General features: G+C 39.2%; 1 protein-coding gene across 1 annotated transcript in view; it reads right to left on the bottom strand.

Moving 5' to 3' along the window:
* Positions 1–20,152, bottom strand: part of ADGRV1 (adhesion G protein-coupled receptor V1) — a 552,089-nt gene that overhangs the window by 300,165 nt on the left and 231,772 nt on the right. Inside the window, exons 77-79 of the mRNA XM_012802802.2 lie at positions 13,506–13,748; positions 8,652–9,059; positions 7,191–7,375 (exon numbers count right to left, since the gene is read on the bottom strand). Coding sequence (XP_012658256.2) covers positions 7,191–7,375; positions 8,652–9,059; positions 13,506–13,748 — 836 coding nt within the window. The remainder of the gene's footprint in view (positions 1–7,190; positions 7,376–8,651; positions 9,060–13,505; positions 13,749–20,152) is intronic.

Raw genomic sequence — 20,152 nt, 5'->3', positions numbered from 1 at the left:
GGGATACGAGTGCCTGGGTATGACGGAGGTACAAGATGGGGAAGGAAGCACCAGCCCCCTAGCACTATTTTGCTGGGCAGGCCTTTCTGACTACATAGAGCACTGAAGTGAGTTACACTTGAGCTGCCAGTGGACCCCCAGCTGCATAGATGCTGAAGATCTTATGAACTCTCCCACCTGATTGGTGTTTGTGTTGACAGGAACAATTGATTTGGAACTCGACTGGGGCCGATCACCCAGGTACCCACCAAACCTAACCCTGATTGTGTTATTGTGGGAGTGTGGGATTCTCCCCTTCCAGTTGTCACCTGTGGGTGTGGGATGTCTTAGTTGCTTATATATCCCCACAGCTGAGATTTCAGCCCAAAGCCACTGATTCACTAGGACTGGACAGAGACTATCTGAATACAGGTCATAGCCATCTAGCTCTACCACACCAAGCAGGACCCCAGAGTTTCAGGCTGTTGTACTGAATGGGACCTTTCTAAAGCTCTAAGGAAAAGCTGCAATCACCAGTCCCAGTTCTTTGGTAAAGGGCTGGTTAATTACAACTCTAGGAGCCCTCAATTCAATTTCACCTTGCCAGCTTCTCTAGCCAAATATTGAAAAATAATCATTGGGTGGAATCAATGGAAAAACTCTGGCAACATGAATAATCAGAATAGATCAACTCCCCCAAGGAATGACAAAGGAGACACAACAGAACATCCCATTCATAAACAAATGGCTGAGATGTCAGAAATCAAATTCAGAATTTGGATTGCAAATAAGATTAACAGAATGGAGGAAAGATGGAATTAGAAATTCAAGGAGCAATTCAAAAGTTGTCTCAAGAATTCAATGAAATCAAAGACAAAAACACCAAAGATTTTGATACATTGAGGCAAGAACTTGCAGTCCTCAAAGAGCTGAGAAATACAGGAGAATCCCTCAGTAACAGAATGGACCAGGCAGAAGAAAGGACTCTGACTTTGAAGACAAAGCTTTTGAATGCTCCCAAAACTCAAAGAGGAAGAGGAAAGCAAAAACAGATCATTCCCTGAAAGAACTGTGGGACCACTCCTAAAGAGCAAACATTCACCTCAGAGGAATCCCTGATAGAGAAGAGGATGGTCTAAAAGGCACAGATATTCTACTCCAAGAGATAATTGAGGAGAACTTCCTAAGCACAGCAATACTAAAATTCAGACAGCAGACAGTTTCAGAATCCCAGCACAACTCAACCCAAATAAAGCATCTTCTAGACACATTGTAATTAACTTCACCAAAGTTAATGTGAAGGAGAAAATCCTGCAAGCAGGCAGACATAAGAAAATCATAACCTACAAGGGGAAGAATATTAGAATGACTGTAGGTCTCTCTGCTGAAATTTTTCAAGCTAGAAAAGTATGATCATCGACCTTCAATCTCCTAAAACAAAACAACTTTCAGCCCAGGATCCTGTATCCAGCTAAACTGAGCTTCATTTATGATGGAGAAATTAAATACTTTATGACATACACATACTGAAGAAACTTGCAATAACCAACCAGCTCTCTAGGATATCTTCAGACCCATCCTCCATAATAACCAGCACAATTCTCTACCACCACAGTAACCTCACTCTGAAATTCTTGACCAAAACCCAATTTCCACAATGGTGAAAAGATTCAAAATGTCCACTGGACTTTCAAAAAACTTGACACCCAAAGTACTACCAGGCTTATCAATACTCTCAATTAATGTGGATGGCTTAAATTGTCCTCTTAGGAGGCACAGGTGGGCTGACTGGATACAAAAACTCAGGCCAGATATCTGCTGCATACAAGAACTTCATCTTATCTTAAAGGATAAATATAGACTCAGGGTGAAGTGATGGCCATCTGTAATCCAGGTAAATGGAAATCAGAAAAAAGCAGTGGTGGCAATTTTATTTGCAAATACACTAGGCTTTAAACCAACAAAAGTAAGGAAAGACAAGGATGGGCAACTCAACATAATGAGATGTCAATTATTAACATTTATGCACTAAACCAGAATGCTCCTCAATTTATAAGGGAGACCCTAACAGATATGAGCAATTTAGTATCTTCCAGCACCATAATAGCTGGCGATTTTAACACCCCCTTTGGCAGTGTTTGATAGATCCCCCAATAAGAAACTAAGCAAAGAAATTTTGAACTTAAACTTCACCATACAACAATTGAATTTAACAGACATCTATAGAACATTTAATCCTAACAAAACTGAATACATATTCTTCTCATCAGTCCATAAACATCCTCCAAAGTTGATCACATCTTAGGTCACAAATCTAAGCTCAGCAAATTTAAAAGTATAGAAATTATTCCTTGTATTTTCTTGGATCATCATGCAATAGAAGTTGAACTCACCAAAAATGGGTATGTGCATACTCATACAAAGACATGGAAACTAAATAACCTTATGCTGAATGATAGCTGGGTCATAGAAGAGATTAAGAAGGAAATTGCCAAATTTTTGGAACAAAACAATAATAAAGACATGAATAATTAGAAGCTATGGGATGCTGCAAAGGCAGTCCTAACAGGGAAATTTGTAGCATTGCAAACAAGCCTTCCTTGAGAAAATGGGAAAAAAGGAAGTCAATAACTTAATGGGACATCTTAAGCAACTGGAAAAGGAAGAACATTCCAACCCCAAGCCCACCAGAAGAAAAGAAAAAACTAAAATTAGAGCAGAATTAAATGAAATCAAAAACAAAAGAATTATTCAAATGGTCAATGAATCAAAAAGTTGTTTTTTTAAAAAATTCAACAAAATTCATAAAACTTTGGCCAACCTAACCAAAAATAGAAAATTAAAGTCCCTAATATCATCAATCAGAAATGACAAAGGCAAAATAATAGACACCTCAGAAATTTTAAAAGTCCTTAATGAATACTACAAAAGACTTTTATTCTTAGAAATATGAAAATCTGAAAGAAATTGACCAACACTTAGAAGGATGCCAACCTCCTAAACTTAATCAGAAACAACTGGAAATGCTGAAAAGACCTATATCAAGTAGTGAAATAGAATCAACTATACAAAATCTTCCAAAAAGGAAAAGTCCAGGACCAGATGGCTTCACATCAGAATTCTACCAAACCTTTAAAAAGAAACTAGTTTCTATATTACTTAACCTTTTCCAAAACATCAAAAAAGAAGAAATACTTCCCAACACATTCTAAATTGAAGCAAATATCACCCTGATCCCCAAACCAGGAAAAGACCCAACAAATAAAAGAATAGACCAATATCTTTAATGACCATAGGTGCAAAAATATTCAATAAGATCCTAGCAAACAGAATCCAGCAACACATCAAACAAATTATACATTATGATGAAGTAGGTTTTATGCCAGGGTCTCAAGGATGGTTCAATATACGTAAGTCCATGAATATAATACATCGCATAAACAAACCAAAAAACAAAGAGCATATAATTCTCTTAATAGATGCAGAAAAAGCTTTTGACAATATCCAGCATCCTTTCATGATCAGAACACTTAAGAAAATAGGTATAGAAGGGACTTTTCTTAAACTGATAGAGGCCATCTACAGCAAACCCACAGCCAATATCATATTGAATGGAATAAAATTGAAAATGTTTCCACTCAGATCAGGATCCAGGCAAGGTTGCCCATTGTCTCCACTGCTTTTTAACATTGTAATGGAAGTCTTAGCCATCACAATCAGGCAAGAGAAGGTGATCAAGGGTATACAAATAAGGTCAGAGGAGATCAAACTTTGACTCTTCACAGATGATATGATTTTATATTTGGAAAACCCCCAGGGACTCAACCACAAAACTCTTAGAAGTGATCAATGAATACAGAAGCATCTCAGGATACAAAAGAAATACTCACAAATCAGTAGCTTTTATATATACCAATAACAGTCAAGTCAAAAAAATAGTCAAGGACTCTATTCCCTTTATGGTTGTGCCAAAGAAGATGAAATATTTGGTAATTTACCTAACAAAGGATGTGAAAGATCTCTATAAAGAGAACTATAAAACTCTGAGAAAAGAAATAGCTGAAGATGTTAACAAATGGAAAAACATACCATGCTCATGGCTAAGAAGAATCAACATTGTTAAAATGTCCATACTACTCAAAGCAATTTACAATTTTAACACAATCTCTATCAAAAGCACCACTGCCATACTTTAAAGATCTGGAAAAAATAGTACTTCATTTTATATTGAACCAGAAAAAACCCTGAATAGCCAAGGCATTACTCAGAAATAAAAACAAAGCAGGAGGAATCATGCTACCAGACTACAAACTATACTATAAATCTATGGTGACCAAAACAGCATGGTAATGGGACAAAAATACAGAGGAAGATGTATGGAACAGAATCGAGAACCAAGAGATGAACCCAGACACTTACTATCATTTGATCTTTGATAAGCCCATTAAACATATAAACTGGGGGAAAGATACCCTATTTAACAAACAGTGCTTTGAGAACTGGCTGGCAACTTGTAGAAGACTGAAACTGGACCCGCACCTTTCATCATTAACAAAAATTGACTCTCAATGGATAAAAGATTTAAACTAAGGCATGAAACTATAAAGATTCTTGGAGAGAGTGCAAGAGAAACTCTTGAAGAAATTGGTCTGGGGAAATACTTTATGAGAAGGACCCCCACTGGGCAATTGAAGCAGCATCAAAAATACACTACTGGGACCTGATCAAACTAAAAAGCTTCTGCACAGCCAAAAACACAGTAAGTAAAGCAAGCAGACATCCCTCAGAATGGGAGAGGATACTTGCAGTTTATGCTGCTGACAACAGCATCCACAGAATCCAGAAGAGAACTCAGAATCCACAGAGAACTCAAACTTATTAATATAAAAAGAAGAAGTAATCCCAGTTCATTGTGGGCAAGGCACTTGAACAAACAGAAGCTTCTCTGAAGAAGATAGGCGCATGGCCTACAGACACATGAAAAACTTCTCATTATCTTTAATCATCAGAGAAATGCAAATCAAAACCACTTTGAGATATCATCTAACTCCAGTAAGAGTGGCTCACATAACAAAATGCCAAAACTACAGATATTGGCATGGATGTGGAGAAAAGGGAACACTTCTGCACTGCTGGGGGGAGTGCAAACTAATATAAACCTTTTGGAAAGAAGTATGGAGAATACTCAGGGATCTAAAAGTAGACCTGCCGTTTGACCCTATAATTCCTCTACTAGGTGTATATCCAAAAGACAAAAAATCACTTTATAACAAAGATATTTGCATCAGATTGTTCATTGCAGCTCAATTAATAATAGCCAAGTAATGGAAGAAGCTCAAGTGCCCATCAACCCATGAATGGATTAATAAATTGTGGTATATGTATACCATGGAATATTATGCAGCCTTAAAAATAGATGGAGACTTTACCTCTTTTACATTTTCATGGATGGAGCTGGAACACATCCTACTTTGTAAAGTATCTCAACAATGGAAGAAAAATATCCAATGTACTCAGTACTATTATGAAACCAATTTACAATCATTCACACTTTCATACAAAGATTAGATCACAACTGTGGCCCACGATGAAGGAGGGGAAGGAGGTAAGTGGTGAGATCACACCTGTGGTGCATAATGCAAGGGTACATATCAGCTCTATTAGTGCAGGGGTCCTCAAACTTTTTAAACAGGGGCCCAGTTCACTGTCCCTCAGACCGTGGGAGGGCCAGACTATGGGCCCCGGGACAAGTCAGCTGCTAAGCAGGACAGACAGTGGCAACAAAAACACCCAGTGGGCCGGATAAATGTCCTAGGCGGGCTGCATGTGGTCTGCGGGCCGTAGTTTGAGGATACCTGGTATAGAGTATAAATGTCTAAACACAATAATTAAGTAAAAGAGATGAGGTATATATTAACCAGTGTGATATAAGCATTCCTAATTCTATATGAAATCAGCACATTGTACCCCATAAGTGCATTAATGTATACATGATCTACGTGTTTACGATTTAATAAAAAAAAGATATATAGCAGCAAAAGAATAATAATAAAAATAAATAAATAGATAAATAATTATGCAAGGTTTTTTAAAGGCAGTCTTCAAAATGATTCTGCATTTTACTAGTACTTTGAGTACTGAAGACAGTGTTCATGGAAAATAAATAATAAAATTTATAGAGTTTTATATAACAATCTTAATTAAACAGACTGCTTTAAATAATAGTTAATAAATAATCACTCTTTTTAAGATATCATATGTTATTCTGTGAGAATTGGGAGGAATCTCAGTTTCAATGTTCAATTATCAGCCAGTTTCATGTTAAATCAAATAGAAATAAAATATTTAGAGGTCTTTGTACTACCATGATCCAATTTATCTTCTGAATATAACTTTCAATACTATAGCATCTAAACTATGTTAACATATAGTGAGGTAATTAATTATATAACTAATAGTGAGCTACATTTTCCTCTGTGAAACCGTAGAAAGAAAAGAGTTTGAAGTTCAACAACATTCATAAGGCTGTCACCAAGTGGATGGAAACATCACAGCTCTAGAGGAAGCACAACTAGCAGCACATCAAAACACTCGCCAAAGACTGGGATCAACTTCCTTTTTTTTTTTTTCTATTCAGAATGTATCTTCTACACATTAAATAGATAAGAGAAGCAATAAGACTTTTCAAGTTTTTAAATGATACTTCAAAATACGGAAATATATTGTTGACAATATAATTTTTTCTTTTTTTTTTTTTTTTTGAGACAGTCTCACAGTGTAGCCCTCAGTAGAGTGCTGTCATGTGACAGCTCACAGCAACCTCTAACTCTTCGGCTTGAGTGACGCTCTTGCTTCAGCTTCCTGAGTAGCTGGGACTATCAGCATGTGCCACCATGTCCGGGTAGTTTTTCTATTATTAATAGAGACAGGGATCTCACTCTTGCTCAGGATGGTCTCAAACTCCTAAGCTCAGGTGGTCCACCTACCTAAGTCTCCCAGAGTGCTAAGATTACAGGAGTGAGCCACCATACCTGGCCTATAAATTTATTTTTCTTAATGCACCGGCTACATTTTCTTCAAGTAACTTCATTTGCCCAATAGGTACAATGCACTGATCATATAATTCCATTTGTATTATACATTGCTTTTTAAACAGTGGGGGAAAAAATACATACATAAAATATTCTGCTAACATATTAAAAGATACTTACTTTTCACCAGGAGAACCACAGGTAACATCAGTCAGCAGAGAAAAGGCAAAATTCTCAGTCAACTCTGTAAAGTGACTGAATCCCCTAGTGTCCTTACGCTTTGGGTTAATAAGAGCACAAAGAATCTCATAGAAAAGAGTTCGGCTTTCAACACTGAAAGCTTGATTTTTTCCTTCAGCAGTTATCTAGAAAAATAATCCAAAGATGAAAATATGCCTTAAATAAATAAACTTCTTCAAATATATGTAATGTGTAACACATCTTCTTTATTAATAGTTATTTACATTAAGAACTATGATGAACTTATGAAGAATTAAAGAAAAATAGCTGTCAAAATTATATTTCAAATATATCCATTTACACAAGGCATAAATAAGCATTTACAAAGAAAAGATATAATCACCAAAGTATTTTCTATCTAGTCATTATGGCTGCATGAATCACTTAATTTTAGCTACAAAAATTAACATGAGTTAAAATTAACCTCACTTTTGCATGTACCCCAGAGATTCTTATTCATCTGAACAACAAGGAAATAAATACCTCAAAAATATTTGTTTATAATAGAAGCAAGATTATTCTTAATTATCTGTTTTCCAGTGAACAGAAGTTACTGTAAATCACTAAATTTCTAAAGGATCAAATGAGAAAATCCTTTCCAACAGCTCAGGGGACTTTTGCCTTCGAGAGTAAGCACAAACGTTCCTACTTAATAAAAAACTGCCTTATTTATTGTTTGGGAGACAAAGAAAGAAAACAGGAAGAGAAATAGTCCTCATGATTTTTCCTTGTCAGAACAAAGGGGATGGCATCTTTATTGTCTGACTAGGAATGGGTATGAAGCCAATGACTTGTTATTCCACACGTTCTAATGGATTCGATAAGTCCCTAGTACTTCTTCAAACTTTAAGTCGTCACTCTCTATATAATTGTTACAATGTGCCTCAACTTCCAGGGCACATTATCACTCTTTTTGTAACTTGCATGTACTTTATTAAAGAATTTATGACACACTTGAAATGACTTGTCTGTTTCTCCCAGTCAGTGAACTCACTGTGGGCCAGGCGTGGTGGCTCACATCTGTAATCCTAGCACTCTGGGAGGCCAAGATGGGTGGACTGCCTGAGCTCAGGAGCTCAAGACCAGCCCGAACCAGAGTGAGACCCTGTGTCTAAAACTAGCCAGGCATTGTGTCAGGCACCTAGTCCCAGATACTTGGGAGGCTTCACAAGATGATCACATGAGTCCAAGAGTTGGAGGTTGCTGTGAGCTGTTGGCACTCAACCAAGGGTGACAAAATCAGATTCTGTCTCAAATAAATAAATAAATGAAAGGAAAAAATTATCATTTCACGCTAACTGATGTTAGAATGAGATCTTTGTTTTGTTTTGTTTTTTATTTATGAAACTTTACTAACCACTTTCACAAACAAAGGTGCTAATGTTTGCACGGGCTTCTCACCTTCTGTGCTAAATGCATCACCGCACTGAGCTGCTCGTCTGTGCTCTCTGTGGCCACCTTCATGTTGATGCTATGGAGCACCCTGTTGAGAATGTCGTCACCCAGGGGCTGGTGCAGCTGATCTGCAAGCCCCCAAATGGCCTGCGACTCTGCGTCCGAGACCAGGGTGATGTTGGCAGTCCCATACACTTTATCAACCTTGGCACCTCCTTTTGGGTCAAAAAGCACAATCTGGAAGCGTTTAGGAAATGGATTTAAAGACCCTGTCTCTGGTGTCAGGACGACATCCAACACAGCGTTTCTCTGGCCAGGTTCAAATACCAACGTGCCTTCAGTTCTCACAAAATCCTTCCCGGAAATAGCTGGAGATACAAGCGTGCGACCTACTGCCTCAGCACTCCTCAACTCCTACAAATTAAATAATACAATTTAAGTGAAACTGGTACGTCTGTCTCTGCTTTTGCCCCAAACAAATTCTTATTTCTTGAACAAATTCTATTTCCTTTAAACAAACTGATGGGCAGTGATGACAGCAGTATTACCAAAACATAGGGCTTTATATTTTTTCCAATCTTCTAAGGTAAGCTACAGCAATAAATACAGACACACCATGTAATGATGAGGTTAGGAAAGAGATATCTTAGGATGGATCAAGGCAGAAAAGTAGGACAGAAGTGGCATTACTGCCTCAAAGAATTTCTGTAATTGTGAACACAATAAGAATTGTGCTTTAAATAACACAGAGTGCAAAATGTAAGTCTGGAGGAAAAAAGACAATATTTACATTTTCATTCTTACCTAGAATTTGAGGCTGGGGAGATAAGGTCCTAGACATATACATCTCTGATTTCCTCAAGTTACAGTTGTTAAAATTTTTTTGAAAAGTGTTTTGGAAAGTGAAGTATGAACTTTTAGTCAAGGAAGAACCAATGGAATGTGCATTTATTTACGGCTGAGCCAACAACTACTAACTCCCAGTATGTGGCAAATGGCACACTGTGGATGCAGATTTGAATAGCCGAATAATTGTATCCACGAGACCTACTATTCTAGCAGAGTTACAGATTGCACAAGGGCTTTGGAATTACAGATTATTTTTTGCATGAAGCTAAGTATGAAGAAAAATAAAAATAGTTGAGGGAATGCAGGGGGATGGTGGTGAGGGTATTACTTCAGATAAAGCTGGTTATAGAAGCTCTTGATGTGGTATTTAAACAAAGACCTCGGTGAAGTAAAGGGACAGGCTACAGAGGGATGTTGGGGAAATATCCTAGAGATAAAGAACAGCAATCACAAAGGCCCTGAGGTGGGAACCAGCTCAATAAGTTAGAGAAAGAACCAGACGGCCACTGCACTGGGAGGAGGAGGGGAGTGCTGGAAGCCGACATAGACATGTGGAAGGGGTCAGATCATGTAGGTCCATTACGCAAAATATGGCAAGCAGACCTTGGAGAATTCAAGCAGGAGGGTGGCACGTTTTGTTTAACATTTTCACGAGTATTCTGGCTTCTTATGTATTAGGGTACAGCAAGGATGAGCATGGAGGCAGTGAGAGAAGATGGGAGGTTTTGTTTAGTTCATGCGACTAACAGTGGTGGAACAGGGTGCCTGAGTAGCAAGAGCAGAAGACTGAGAATATATTCTGAACGTGGAGTCCAAGGACTTTCTGATAAATATGCTGCTGGGGGTTCCAGGGGAAGGAAAGAAGAACTGAGGACAACTCCTAGATGTTGGCCTGGATGAATAACTGGATGAGTGGTGAAAAAAATAGGGGGAAACATTGTTAAGGGAGAAATTAAGAATTATTTATTACACATATTAAGTCTGACATGTCTCTTAGTGTCTCAACAAAAGTGATAAAATCTCACCTTGAATCAACATACTTCTTTTTGTGTTCATACCCCTTCACGGCTATTTAGAATGTGGTTTATTTTCGGGTCTCGTGTAAGAGAGTTTTGTCTTATTGCTGAGCTGTGGACTCTGTCATCAAGATACGTTTTTTGCCCGGCAGACTCTCAGCACAGTTTCCTGCCCACAGCTTAGACTTTCCCTCACATCTCTGGCTCATGATTGCTACAGCACCCTGGATATACGTGTGTGTATTTCGTGCACTCAAAGTTCTAGTTTTTTGAGCCACCCAACAGTAACATAACAAAGTACATACTAAACAGGACTTTTAATAAAATTCTGTAACCTTGACATCTAAAGAGTCATAAGCCTTGGAATTGTGAAACTGGGGAAATGGCAGCCCTGTCCAGATAGTGGTTTTCAATTAGTGGCTTTTTTGAAGTTACTGTATTTTTCCATGTATAATGAACTCGTTTTTGCCCAAATTTTTGAGGGAAAAAATAAGGATGCACATTAGACATGGTACAAATACATAGACATAGTACTAATTCCATATCTATTTAAATGCCTTTAATTCTTTTTTTTTTGAGACAGAGTTTCACTCTGTTGCCCAAGCTACAGTGCCATGGCATCAGCCTCGCTCATGGAAACCTCAAACTCCTGGGCTCAAGCAATCCTCCTGCTTCAGGCACCCAAGTAGCTAGGACTATAGGTACACACCACCATGCTCAGCTAATTTTTCCAATTTTAGTAGAGATGGGGTCCACTCTTGCTTAGGCTGGTCTTTAATTCCTGAGTACAAGCAAATTCTTGCCTTAGCCTCCCAGAGTGCTAGGATTATAGGCATCAGCCACATTGACCTGCCATCTTTAATTCTTTTATTTATATGTTAAAAATATAACTCTAGAAACCAATAATGTTATCCATATCCAAAATATCCTGGAATATGGTAATTGTGCCCCTTCCATGCTACCCCCCTCCCCAGTCACCCCACCACCAGGCAGGCACCACAGCTGCAGAAGCCTCCAGCCCACTCAGCTGATAGCCCCAAATACACAGTTAGTGTTGGGGCCTCAGCAAAAGGAGGTTGTGCATGGCCACACAGTGGCACCTCCTCCTCTCCCCAGAGGCATGAGGTGCAGAGCTGGCACTGTAAAGAACCTGGGAGTGAGCCCAGGTGGCAGGTGAGTGTGTTCTGAATGACCTGAGCTCCTGAGCTCCTCTACTGTCCCCTCCTGGCCCACCCTCATCTCCACATCCTCTCATTTCCCATTCCTACTCAAGTCCATCAGTGGGAACTCTGGAGGGCTTGTTTCCTGAGAAGCTGCTGTGAGGGGCCCCAGCTCCTGACTGTAGACCCTGCTGTGAGGGGCCGGGCTGGCCCTGCTGGCCCAGCTCCTGACTACAGTCCCCTGCCGTCACCATGCTGCCTTATTTCTTGCACAACCGGCCCCATCCCAAGGCTGCCAGGACACCATGCTGAGGAGGAAGCCCCCTAGGCTGGGACCAGCTTCTGAGACCTGGTTCTACTAGTACCTCCCTGTTGTGACCTTAAGCCTCAGTTCCCAAGAAGTTTCTCTCTGTGAGGGTACGTGGTAGTAAAGCACAAAAGTTTGGGGGTGCCTGAGCCCATAGATTGTAAATGCAGAGTATTCACTGGGGAATCTCAGGGCTCTTCCTCGGTGCAGTGTCCTGGGGCCTCAGTAATGCAGCCAGCTATGCAAGACAGGGCACCCCAGAAAGGGCAGAATCTGCCGTCAGGAGCCTGGGTCAGGCAGGGTCAGTCCTGACCCCTCACACCAGCTTTCCAGGAAATAAGCCCATTGGGGTTCTCAGTGGGGCAGTAGTGGCCACGTTCCTACTGACAGACATGGATGGGAATAGGAAATGAGAGGTAACACCATGGGAGGCTGAGGCAAGGAGATTGCTTGAGCTCAGGAGTTCGAAACCAGCCTGAGCAAAATAGACCCCGTCTCTACTAAAAATAGAAAAACTAGCTGAGTGTTGAGGTGGGTGCCTATAGTCCCAGCTACCTGGGAGGCTGAGGCAGGAGGATCACGTGAGATGGGACGGGTGGGGGAGGTTGAGTACTCAGGTCTCCTGGACCCTCTCACTTGCGACCCGGGCTCAGTCGGGCTTCTCTGCAGCAGCTGGCTCTGCGCCTCGTGCCTCCCCTGAGAGGAGGCACCACGGTGCAGCCACTTTTGCCCTCCTTAAAACAGTAAGAGGAAAGATTGTTTTCCTGAAAGTCTGGGCCAACAATATGGGCGCGCATCATACAGGGGAACACGTGAACACATCGTACCCGGGAAAACACAGTGCACGAGCTGAGGGAGGAAAGAGAGGGCGAAGGTGGGCAAGTCTTCAAACTGGGCTTTAAGCAGAGTAGAAATACAGTTTTGTTTTACTGTGTTAGACTTTTACTGCAAAAGCAAAGCAGAACATAATGCCGGAAAGGTATATAGTGTTGTATGGGCCAAGCCCACACCGGGTCACTCAGTGTTCTTATCTGCTGTTCTGAGTCCCCAGATACTCCCTTTCTCCCTGTCTCTGATCTGATGTCACTTAATAGGATGGATGTGAAAAAGTGGTAATGAGGGCTCATGAACTCACAGATTTAAAGAAACATAAAGATCAGATGGCACTGGATCTGTTCAGACGTAAACCATAGCTAGAGCTTTACATTCTGCTTCTGGTCTTACACTGCTACGTTCTGAAAACTTTAACCCCCTAACGATTTCATAGAAAAGATTTTTGTAAGGTTGTGTAATCAACCTTTTTTAAAATAAAGAAAAATAGAAATGTTTATATTTTAAAACATGATCTACCCGTTACTAAAGAGTAAAAAACTGAGCTATTTCAAGGATAAAGTTTAACATAATTAAAAAAACATGAATTATAATGGTATCCTCCAAAGGTAAAGAATGAATTATTCTCTGCTTCATTACACTTGTTAAAGTCATAGAAGAAAACCTTAATGTGTATGAACAGACAGTCCACACTTACCTGGGTACTAAAGTTAACAGACACCCTTAGCCCTGTTCCAGAATCTCTGGCCACCTCCAAACTGACTAAAGTGGCCTTCCTGTGAGCCACTGCCAGCCGAGAGCCCACAGAGAAATACATGAGGCTTTGAGGTGTGTCGCGCTGCGATATTTTAATCTGCGCAAATCTGGCACTGCTGTTTATTGCTGCTCCAGCAGTCACTTCATAGAGTTCCACAAAAAAGTGCATTTCGACTTGAGATATCTGACAATGAGAAAAAGGAGAAAATGCTAGTACTAGTCGATTTCTATTTTTAGACAGTTCTGATATGAAATAATAAATTCATATATATCATTACAGAAATAAATGTACATCTAGAGTCAAATCCTACATAATAACAGTATTAAAGTCTCAATGTTAGATTACTGTAGGATTTTTTTTTTTGGTCTTTCTTTGAAAATATGTATACCTTCTCAGGATAAATTTCTCACTGAAAATCAATGTCAGAAGACAACTTATTATACTTAAATAAGAAAAAGGATAACTAGAAGGTGTTCAAGTAATAAAACATTACAAACTGGTTTAAAAAAATAAACTAGTTCAATATTTTTTAACATAGATTGATTTTAAAAACATGATGAGTAAAAGCATTAAGTTGCATAATGATATGTATAGCATGATACAATGATCACAAAGTTAAAAATTACCCAAACATTGTTAATGGATACATATTTATGTAATATTAAACAAAAAAGAGCTGCCACATAGCAGTTGCCTTGGCCGGGGGGGACAGATGAGGTGTGAGGAGATGAGAGAAGGGAAATGGGGAGCTTCAATTTTGCCTTGGAAGATTTCATTTTTATTTTTCAAAATTTCCCAATATTTAATATCAAATCAAGCCTACATTTAGTCTGCTGGTTATAGTTTCCTTATATTTAACATTGGTTCCTTCTCAACAATCTCAAATAATTTATTTTCTAACATCTGAATTCAGTTTCACAACATATTGTCAATTGCCTATTTTTACTAATGATTCACTCGTGCACGATAGTCTTAGCAATGTTGTTAGTTTCCTGGCATAACCCAAAGGGGCAAGGCTGATGCATTTTTCAACTTTGTGTGTCATTCCCAAATTCAATACGGTTCATCATTTTTATATGCCAGCAAGAGCCTTATCCATCATTTGTTTTGTGATCGTTTTAATGCTAATCATTATATTATGAAATGGTACAACAAACTCTTCATTAATATTCAAGAATAAGCCATACCTTAGTAACACAATAAATAATCTTTTTTTGCTGTCTGAAGAAGTATGTTTAGCTTTCCTATGGCACATTTCATTCTTTTCTTTTGCTGAGCAACTGTCAGTAAATATTGAAATATGGAAATAATTGTATTCTCACTTTAGAGAAACTAAATTTGGCAAATGCAATAAACTACAGCACTAGCATGGGTAACTACTGTCAAGAGCTATCATTCCCTGATGCCAAGTGAACTTGAATTCAGAATACTTTCTTTGAACAAAGAATTTCAGCACATTACAGCCACCAGAGACTCTTACCTTTATTTTCCGGTAAAACATTCTTTTCCATTTGTGATGATGATTAGATCATTACTTACAACCACTTACAATCAACAGACTACGTTATAATCTAAGTGAAGAACCATCTAAAACTGAACATTACACAAATGAGTGGCTATGCATCATGTAGACTAGGGATAAATGGGATTTTCTAGACTTATAAACAAATATCACATTCAAGCAATATTCCTAAAGTCTATCAAGAAGCCAAGATTCACAGATCACATCTGAATCTCTCCAGACTGCTAAACATTGCTGGAGACCTCACAAGAACCCATTTCCTGTGTAACTGCCAGCTGGTCCCTGTCCCAGACAGGTCAGAAGCATTCCAGGATGATCTTTTGTCACAACAAGGACAATATGATTTTTCCTGGGTCCAAAACCGCACAGAATCAAAAAACCAAAGTAATAGTTATTATACAATGTCATACTTACTTAAATAATTTTAAAGCAGTTGCAAAAAATATTTAAATGCTGACTGGTTTAAACAGATTTTGTGAGTTAAGAGTATGCTTCCAAAGGTAATTATAATTTATACATTTTGCTGATACAGAACCACAAGATAAATCACAGGGAGAGGTGAAATGGGCTACAGTTCAAGAGACAGGTTCTAATCTTGTCCCAGTATCTGAATAAGGAGGTTACTTAAATTCTTCATAACTTGAAAATGAAAGTATGGAGTAACTACAGAGATGATAAGCAGAGGTAGGAGACAGTAGGCAAATGTTAAGTTCAGGGTCAGGAGACTGGACTAAGGTGAGGACACAGCACTATTGGTCAGAGGTGCAATTCTGTGGATGGCTTTGTTGTGTCTGGGATATCTGCCAGCCCACTACCGCTAGGTGTTGATGTAGATACTACTCAAGTCACTGGATTCCTTAGGTCTCCATTCCATGATTCTGAATATCAGATACCACTTATGAAGGGCCAGCTACTCACCAAGAAAACCTCTCATTCATGACCTCATCTGATTTGTCTCACAGTCCTATTACTAACCCCATTAACCCTGGGAGGGAGGCTCTGGAAGGTGAAGAAATGTGTCCAATGTCACCCATAAAAATTAGTAAAATAGCTGAGATTTGTACCAGGGCCTTCTATCATCAGAGCCCAAACCCCTAATACTGACTCCAAGAATAAGTTCAATATAAGTGACATCCTTCCTTTGATAAATAAATGAAGAAAACAGTTCTGAGAATAATTGTGTTGCCCAGCTAGCACCTCCAAATAATCTCTCCAGGCCCACTATGAAGAATCAGCCCACAGAACCAGACATATCAGTTTATCAGACATAAAAGGAAGAATTTGAACTAGTTGAGCATTAAGATCCCTTCTAGTCCTAAAATGTAAGGCATTAAAATGTATATTAAAAGTTCGTAGCACTTTTTAAAGAATATTTTTTTATTTTTGTAAAAACATAATCTTCTTCTTTTTTTTCTCTTTTTAAATTTCCTCTTATTGAAATGAAAATGTATATTGTGCTTGCTTATACCTTGCCTTTCAATAGCTGGAAAGACACCGGGGACAAAATGCCTTAAAAATTAGATAATTCTTAGAATGTAGAAGAAAACTCAACTCTATGACTGGAACATTACATTTGAAAGAGGAGTAACAGGTGAAATTGGAGTTCCTTCTCTAACACTGTGATTATGGACTCAGTATGAGTTTCTCTAGTTAGAAAAGGCATTTACACAGTTAGGGTCCTATCTGTTGCCCATCACACTCTCTTACCCATTAATCATTACATCTTTAGGAATCCCTGAGTGTTGTCTCGCAGGAGGGCAAGCACAGAGGAAGCAGTCTCTTGTCAACTCTAACTTTCCTGTTCCTCTTCCTTTCAGCTTGCCCAAGACCTGTTGGCTCCTTGCTCTCTACTGTTCCTTTTAAACTTTATTAAAGTGCAATTTCTCTATCTTCCAGAATCTTTAGCTATTTCACCTGTGTCACCAACAAGGAAGTTTCCCCTTCATAAAAATTGCTTTTATTTCTTATAACAAACAAGTCTCACTACTAGAATCAAATCAGCAAAAGACTAATACAGTCATTTATCCCAATAACAACGTACGTGTGAACTGACTGATCTCAACAGACTTTTACTTACTATGATAAAGTTAACATCTACTGCAGGAGACAGATATTTGAACTCTAGTGAGACCTTTCCAGGATTCTAATTCACCAAAAATCCTATTCACGATAAAATGCATAGAGAATTTTTGGCAACTTATCTATGCAACACGTATTTATGGAAGACAGTGGGAGGGATACAAAGAAGATTAAAACAATGTCCTAATTTTTGAGCAGCTAAGAGTCTACTAGTCTAGTTAAATTACATATAATAATATATAAGTATGCATATAAGTGATAACTTCCATAAGAAAGGTACTGATAGTGTTTCGTAAGGTTAGAAAATTAAGAATTCTACCTGGAGACTTCATGGGAAGGATCACGGAGGGAGCAGTATTTTGAATAATTGTTAAAGAAGAACAACAATAGGTGGCTCAGTGCCTGTGGCTCAGGTGGCTAAGGCACCAGCCACATACACCTAAGGTGGCAGGTTTGAATCCAGCCCAGGCCCGCCAAACAACAATGACAGCTACAACCAAAAAATAGCCAGGCATTGTGGCAGGCACCTTTAGTCCCAGCTACTTGGGAGGCTGAGGCAGGAGACTCGCTTAAGCCCAGGAGTTGGAAGTTGCTGTGAGCTTTGATGCCATAGCACTCTACCCAGGGGGAAAGCTTGAGGCTCTGTCTCAAGAAAAAAAAAAAAACAACAATAGGAAATACACAGTTAAGAAAATATGAAAATATTTGAAACAGGTGCACTGTCAGAGCCCAAGACTGGCCAGGTCTCGGCCCAGCTTTTGTAGGTTCTGGACGCAGACAGCTAAGCTACCTTGCTCAGGTCTCTTAGGTGCCTGAGGGCTATCTACTTTAGCTGGAGAAAGAGAGTGTCTTAGAGAGAGTAAAGTAGTCTTCTTAGAAAGACAAATCTTAGTCTTTTGTAGAGCTTGGTAATCTTCAGCAGAGAGATGCCGTTCTGGCATTCTGCAGGCAGAAGAGGAGACAGAGTTAGAGTAAGATAGAATGTGCACACTTTTTGACCACCTTCTCCTCCAGCCTAACATAAGGCTGATTTTGTGTCTCTGAACACCACATGTGTGGAGACTGCCAATTCACCACTGCTCTCATCTCGCGAGCTCTCATGCTTGTTAGGAGAGCTAAATCCCTCTCCATGCCCTTTTCACCAAGGTGTTTCATTATTGAGCTATACAGGTATTTCTTGTAACTCTCACTCTTCCTAGCCATAGGCTATATGGGCTGCTACAGTGTACAGAGGAGGGCTGAATGTGTTCAAGTAGAATACAGTAAATCCTCACTTAATATCATCATCAACAGGTTTTTAGAAACTGTTTCCTTTAGCAAACAACATACTAGATGCTGTAGAAACTTACCACTTGTTTATATCCATCAGACCCTGGTAAATAAGTTATATGCATGTCGTTTTGCCAAAACCTATGGTTCTCAGACCCTATGGACGATGTTAAGAGAAGTTACCTACTGCAGTCTGATGGAATATTTTTAATACTGAAATACCCATTCCTCATTGTAAGCATGATGGAAAAGTTTAGCAGCTCATGAAAGCCTCATTCAAGAAAAGCAAAATAATATGATATGTTAAACTAGGAGAAAAACCAATGGAGATTTTAAACTTTAAAGTAAAAATAAAAAACATCATTTTTAGCTCTAACAATACCATGGCAGCCACAACGGCAGGGTGCTTGCCCACTGCTAACTCTCACACACACCTGTAGACATAGATCGCTTAAGAACTTTCTGCTCAAAGAAATCAAGCCCTTGGACAGTAGTTGATTGGATGTCTTATTAATTAGGAAAAATCATAACAGCTCCAGAATATGTTATTCCTATAAAGCAAATATACTTTCAAAATACAGAAAAGACAAAAGACCAGCATAATGAGACTGTCAGTGGCCATGACATGACTATTTGAGTACAAAATAAAAACCATTTAGTATTAGTAAGTAATTAAAATGAGCTGAATTTGAATTTCTAATAATACTAGAAGGAGAAAACTTACTATAGTAGAGAAAAGTAGTTAAAATACAATATATGTGTGAACATTAGTGTGTACTTAATATTTTTTAATTTTAATGTGGAAGAGAGTGTTAACATATCAAGACACTTTCATCTTTTTTATGCATGTGTTCATTTATTAAGCACCAATAAGCATTTTTCTCTGTGTGTATAAGAAGAAAGGGGTTAATAAAAAGCACTATGAATAAGACAATGACTTCTAGAAAAAGTAAAAATTGTCTCAAGAATAGGAATAAATGGGTGGTGCCTGTGGCTCAGTGAGTAGGGCGCCGGCCCCATATACCAAGAGTGGCAGGTTCAAACCCGGCCCCAGTCAAACTGCAACAACAACAAAAAAATAGCCGGGCGTTGTGGCAGGCACCAGCTACTCGGTGGCTGAGGCAAGAGAATCGCCTAAGTCCAAGAGCTAGAAGTTGCTGTGAGCTGTGACTCCACAGCACTCTACTGAGGGTGACAAAGTGAGACTCTGTCTCTAAAAAAAAAAGAATAGAAATAAATGATTCCTGGGAAACCCCTATGAAGGAGAAAACAAGTGTGGAAATTCAAGAGCCCTGGTGCTCACACACAGGTGCATGTCCCTTCCAGGGAGACAGAACAAAAGTGCTAAAGAGACCCCCAAAAGGCACAGACTCATCCCGCTTTCTAGGAGATGAAGCCTCCCAGTTGCCTCCTAACTAGAACAAGACTTTAACAAGGGAGGCACGTATTTCCAATAGCCCTAGACTGGCTCGCCATTCAGTAGTGATAGGAAACAGTTAATGTAAAGCTGGCACTGAAAAGTTTACAAAACAAATTATTTGGCTTGGCGCCTGTGGCTCAAGTGGCTAAGGCGCCAGCCACATACACCTAAGGTGGTGGGTTCGAATCCAGCTCAGGCTGGCCAAACAACTATGACGGCTGCAACCAAAAAATAGCCGGGCGTTGTGGTGGGCGCCTGTGGTCCCAGCTACTTGGGAGGCGGAGGCAGGAGACTCGC

This window comes from Otolemur garnettii, unplaced genomic scaffold (genome assembly GCF_000181295.1).
Source record: "Otolemur garnettii isolate 467f Iridium unplaced genomic scaffold, OtoGar3 scaffold00017, whole genome shotgun sequence".
NCBI lineage: Eukaryota > Metazoa > Chordata > Mammalia > Primates > Galagidae > Otolemur > Otolemur garnettii.
This window is presented reverse-complemented; position numbering and strand designations above follow the sequence as displayed.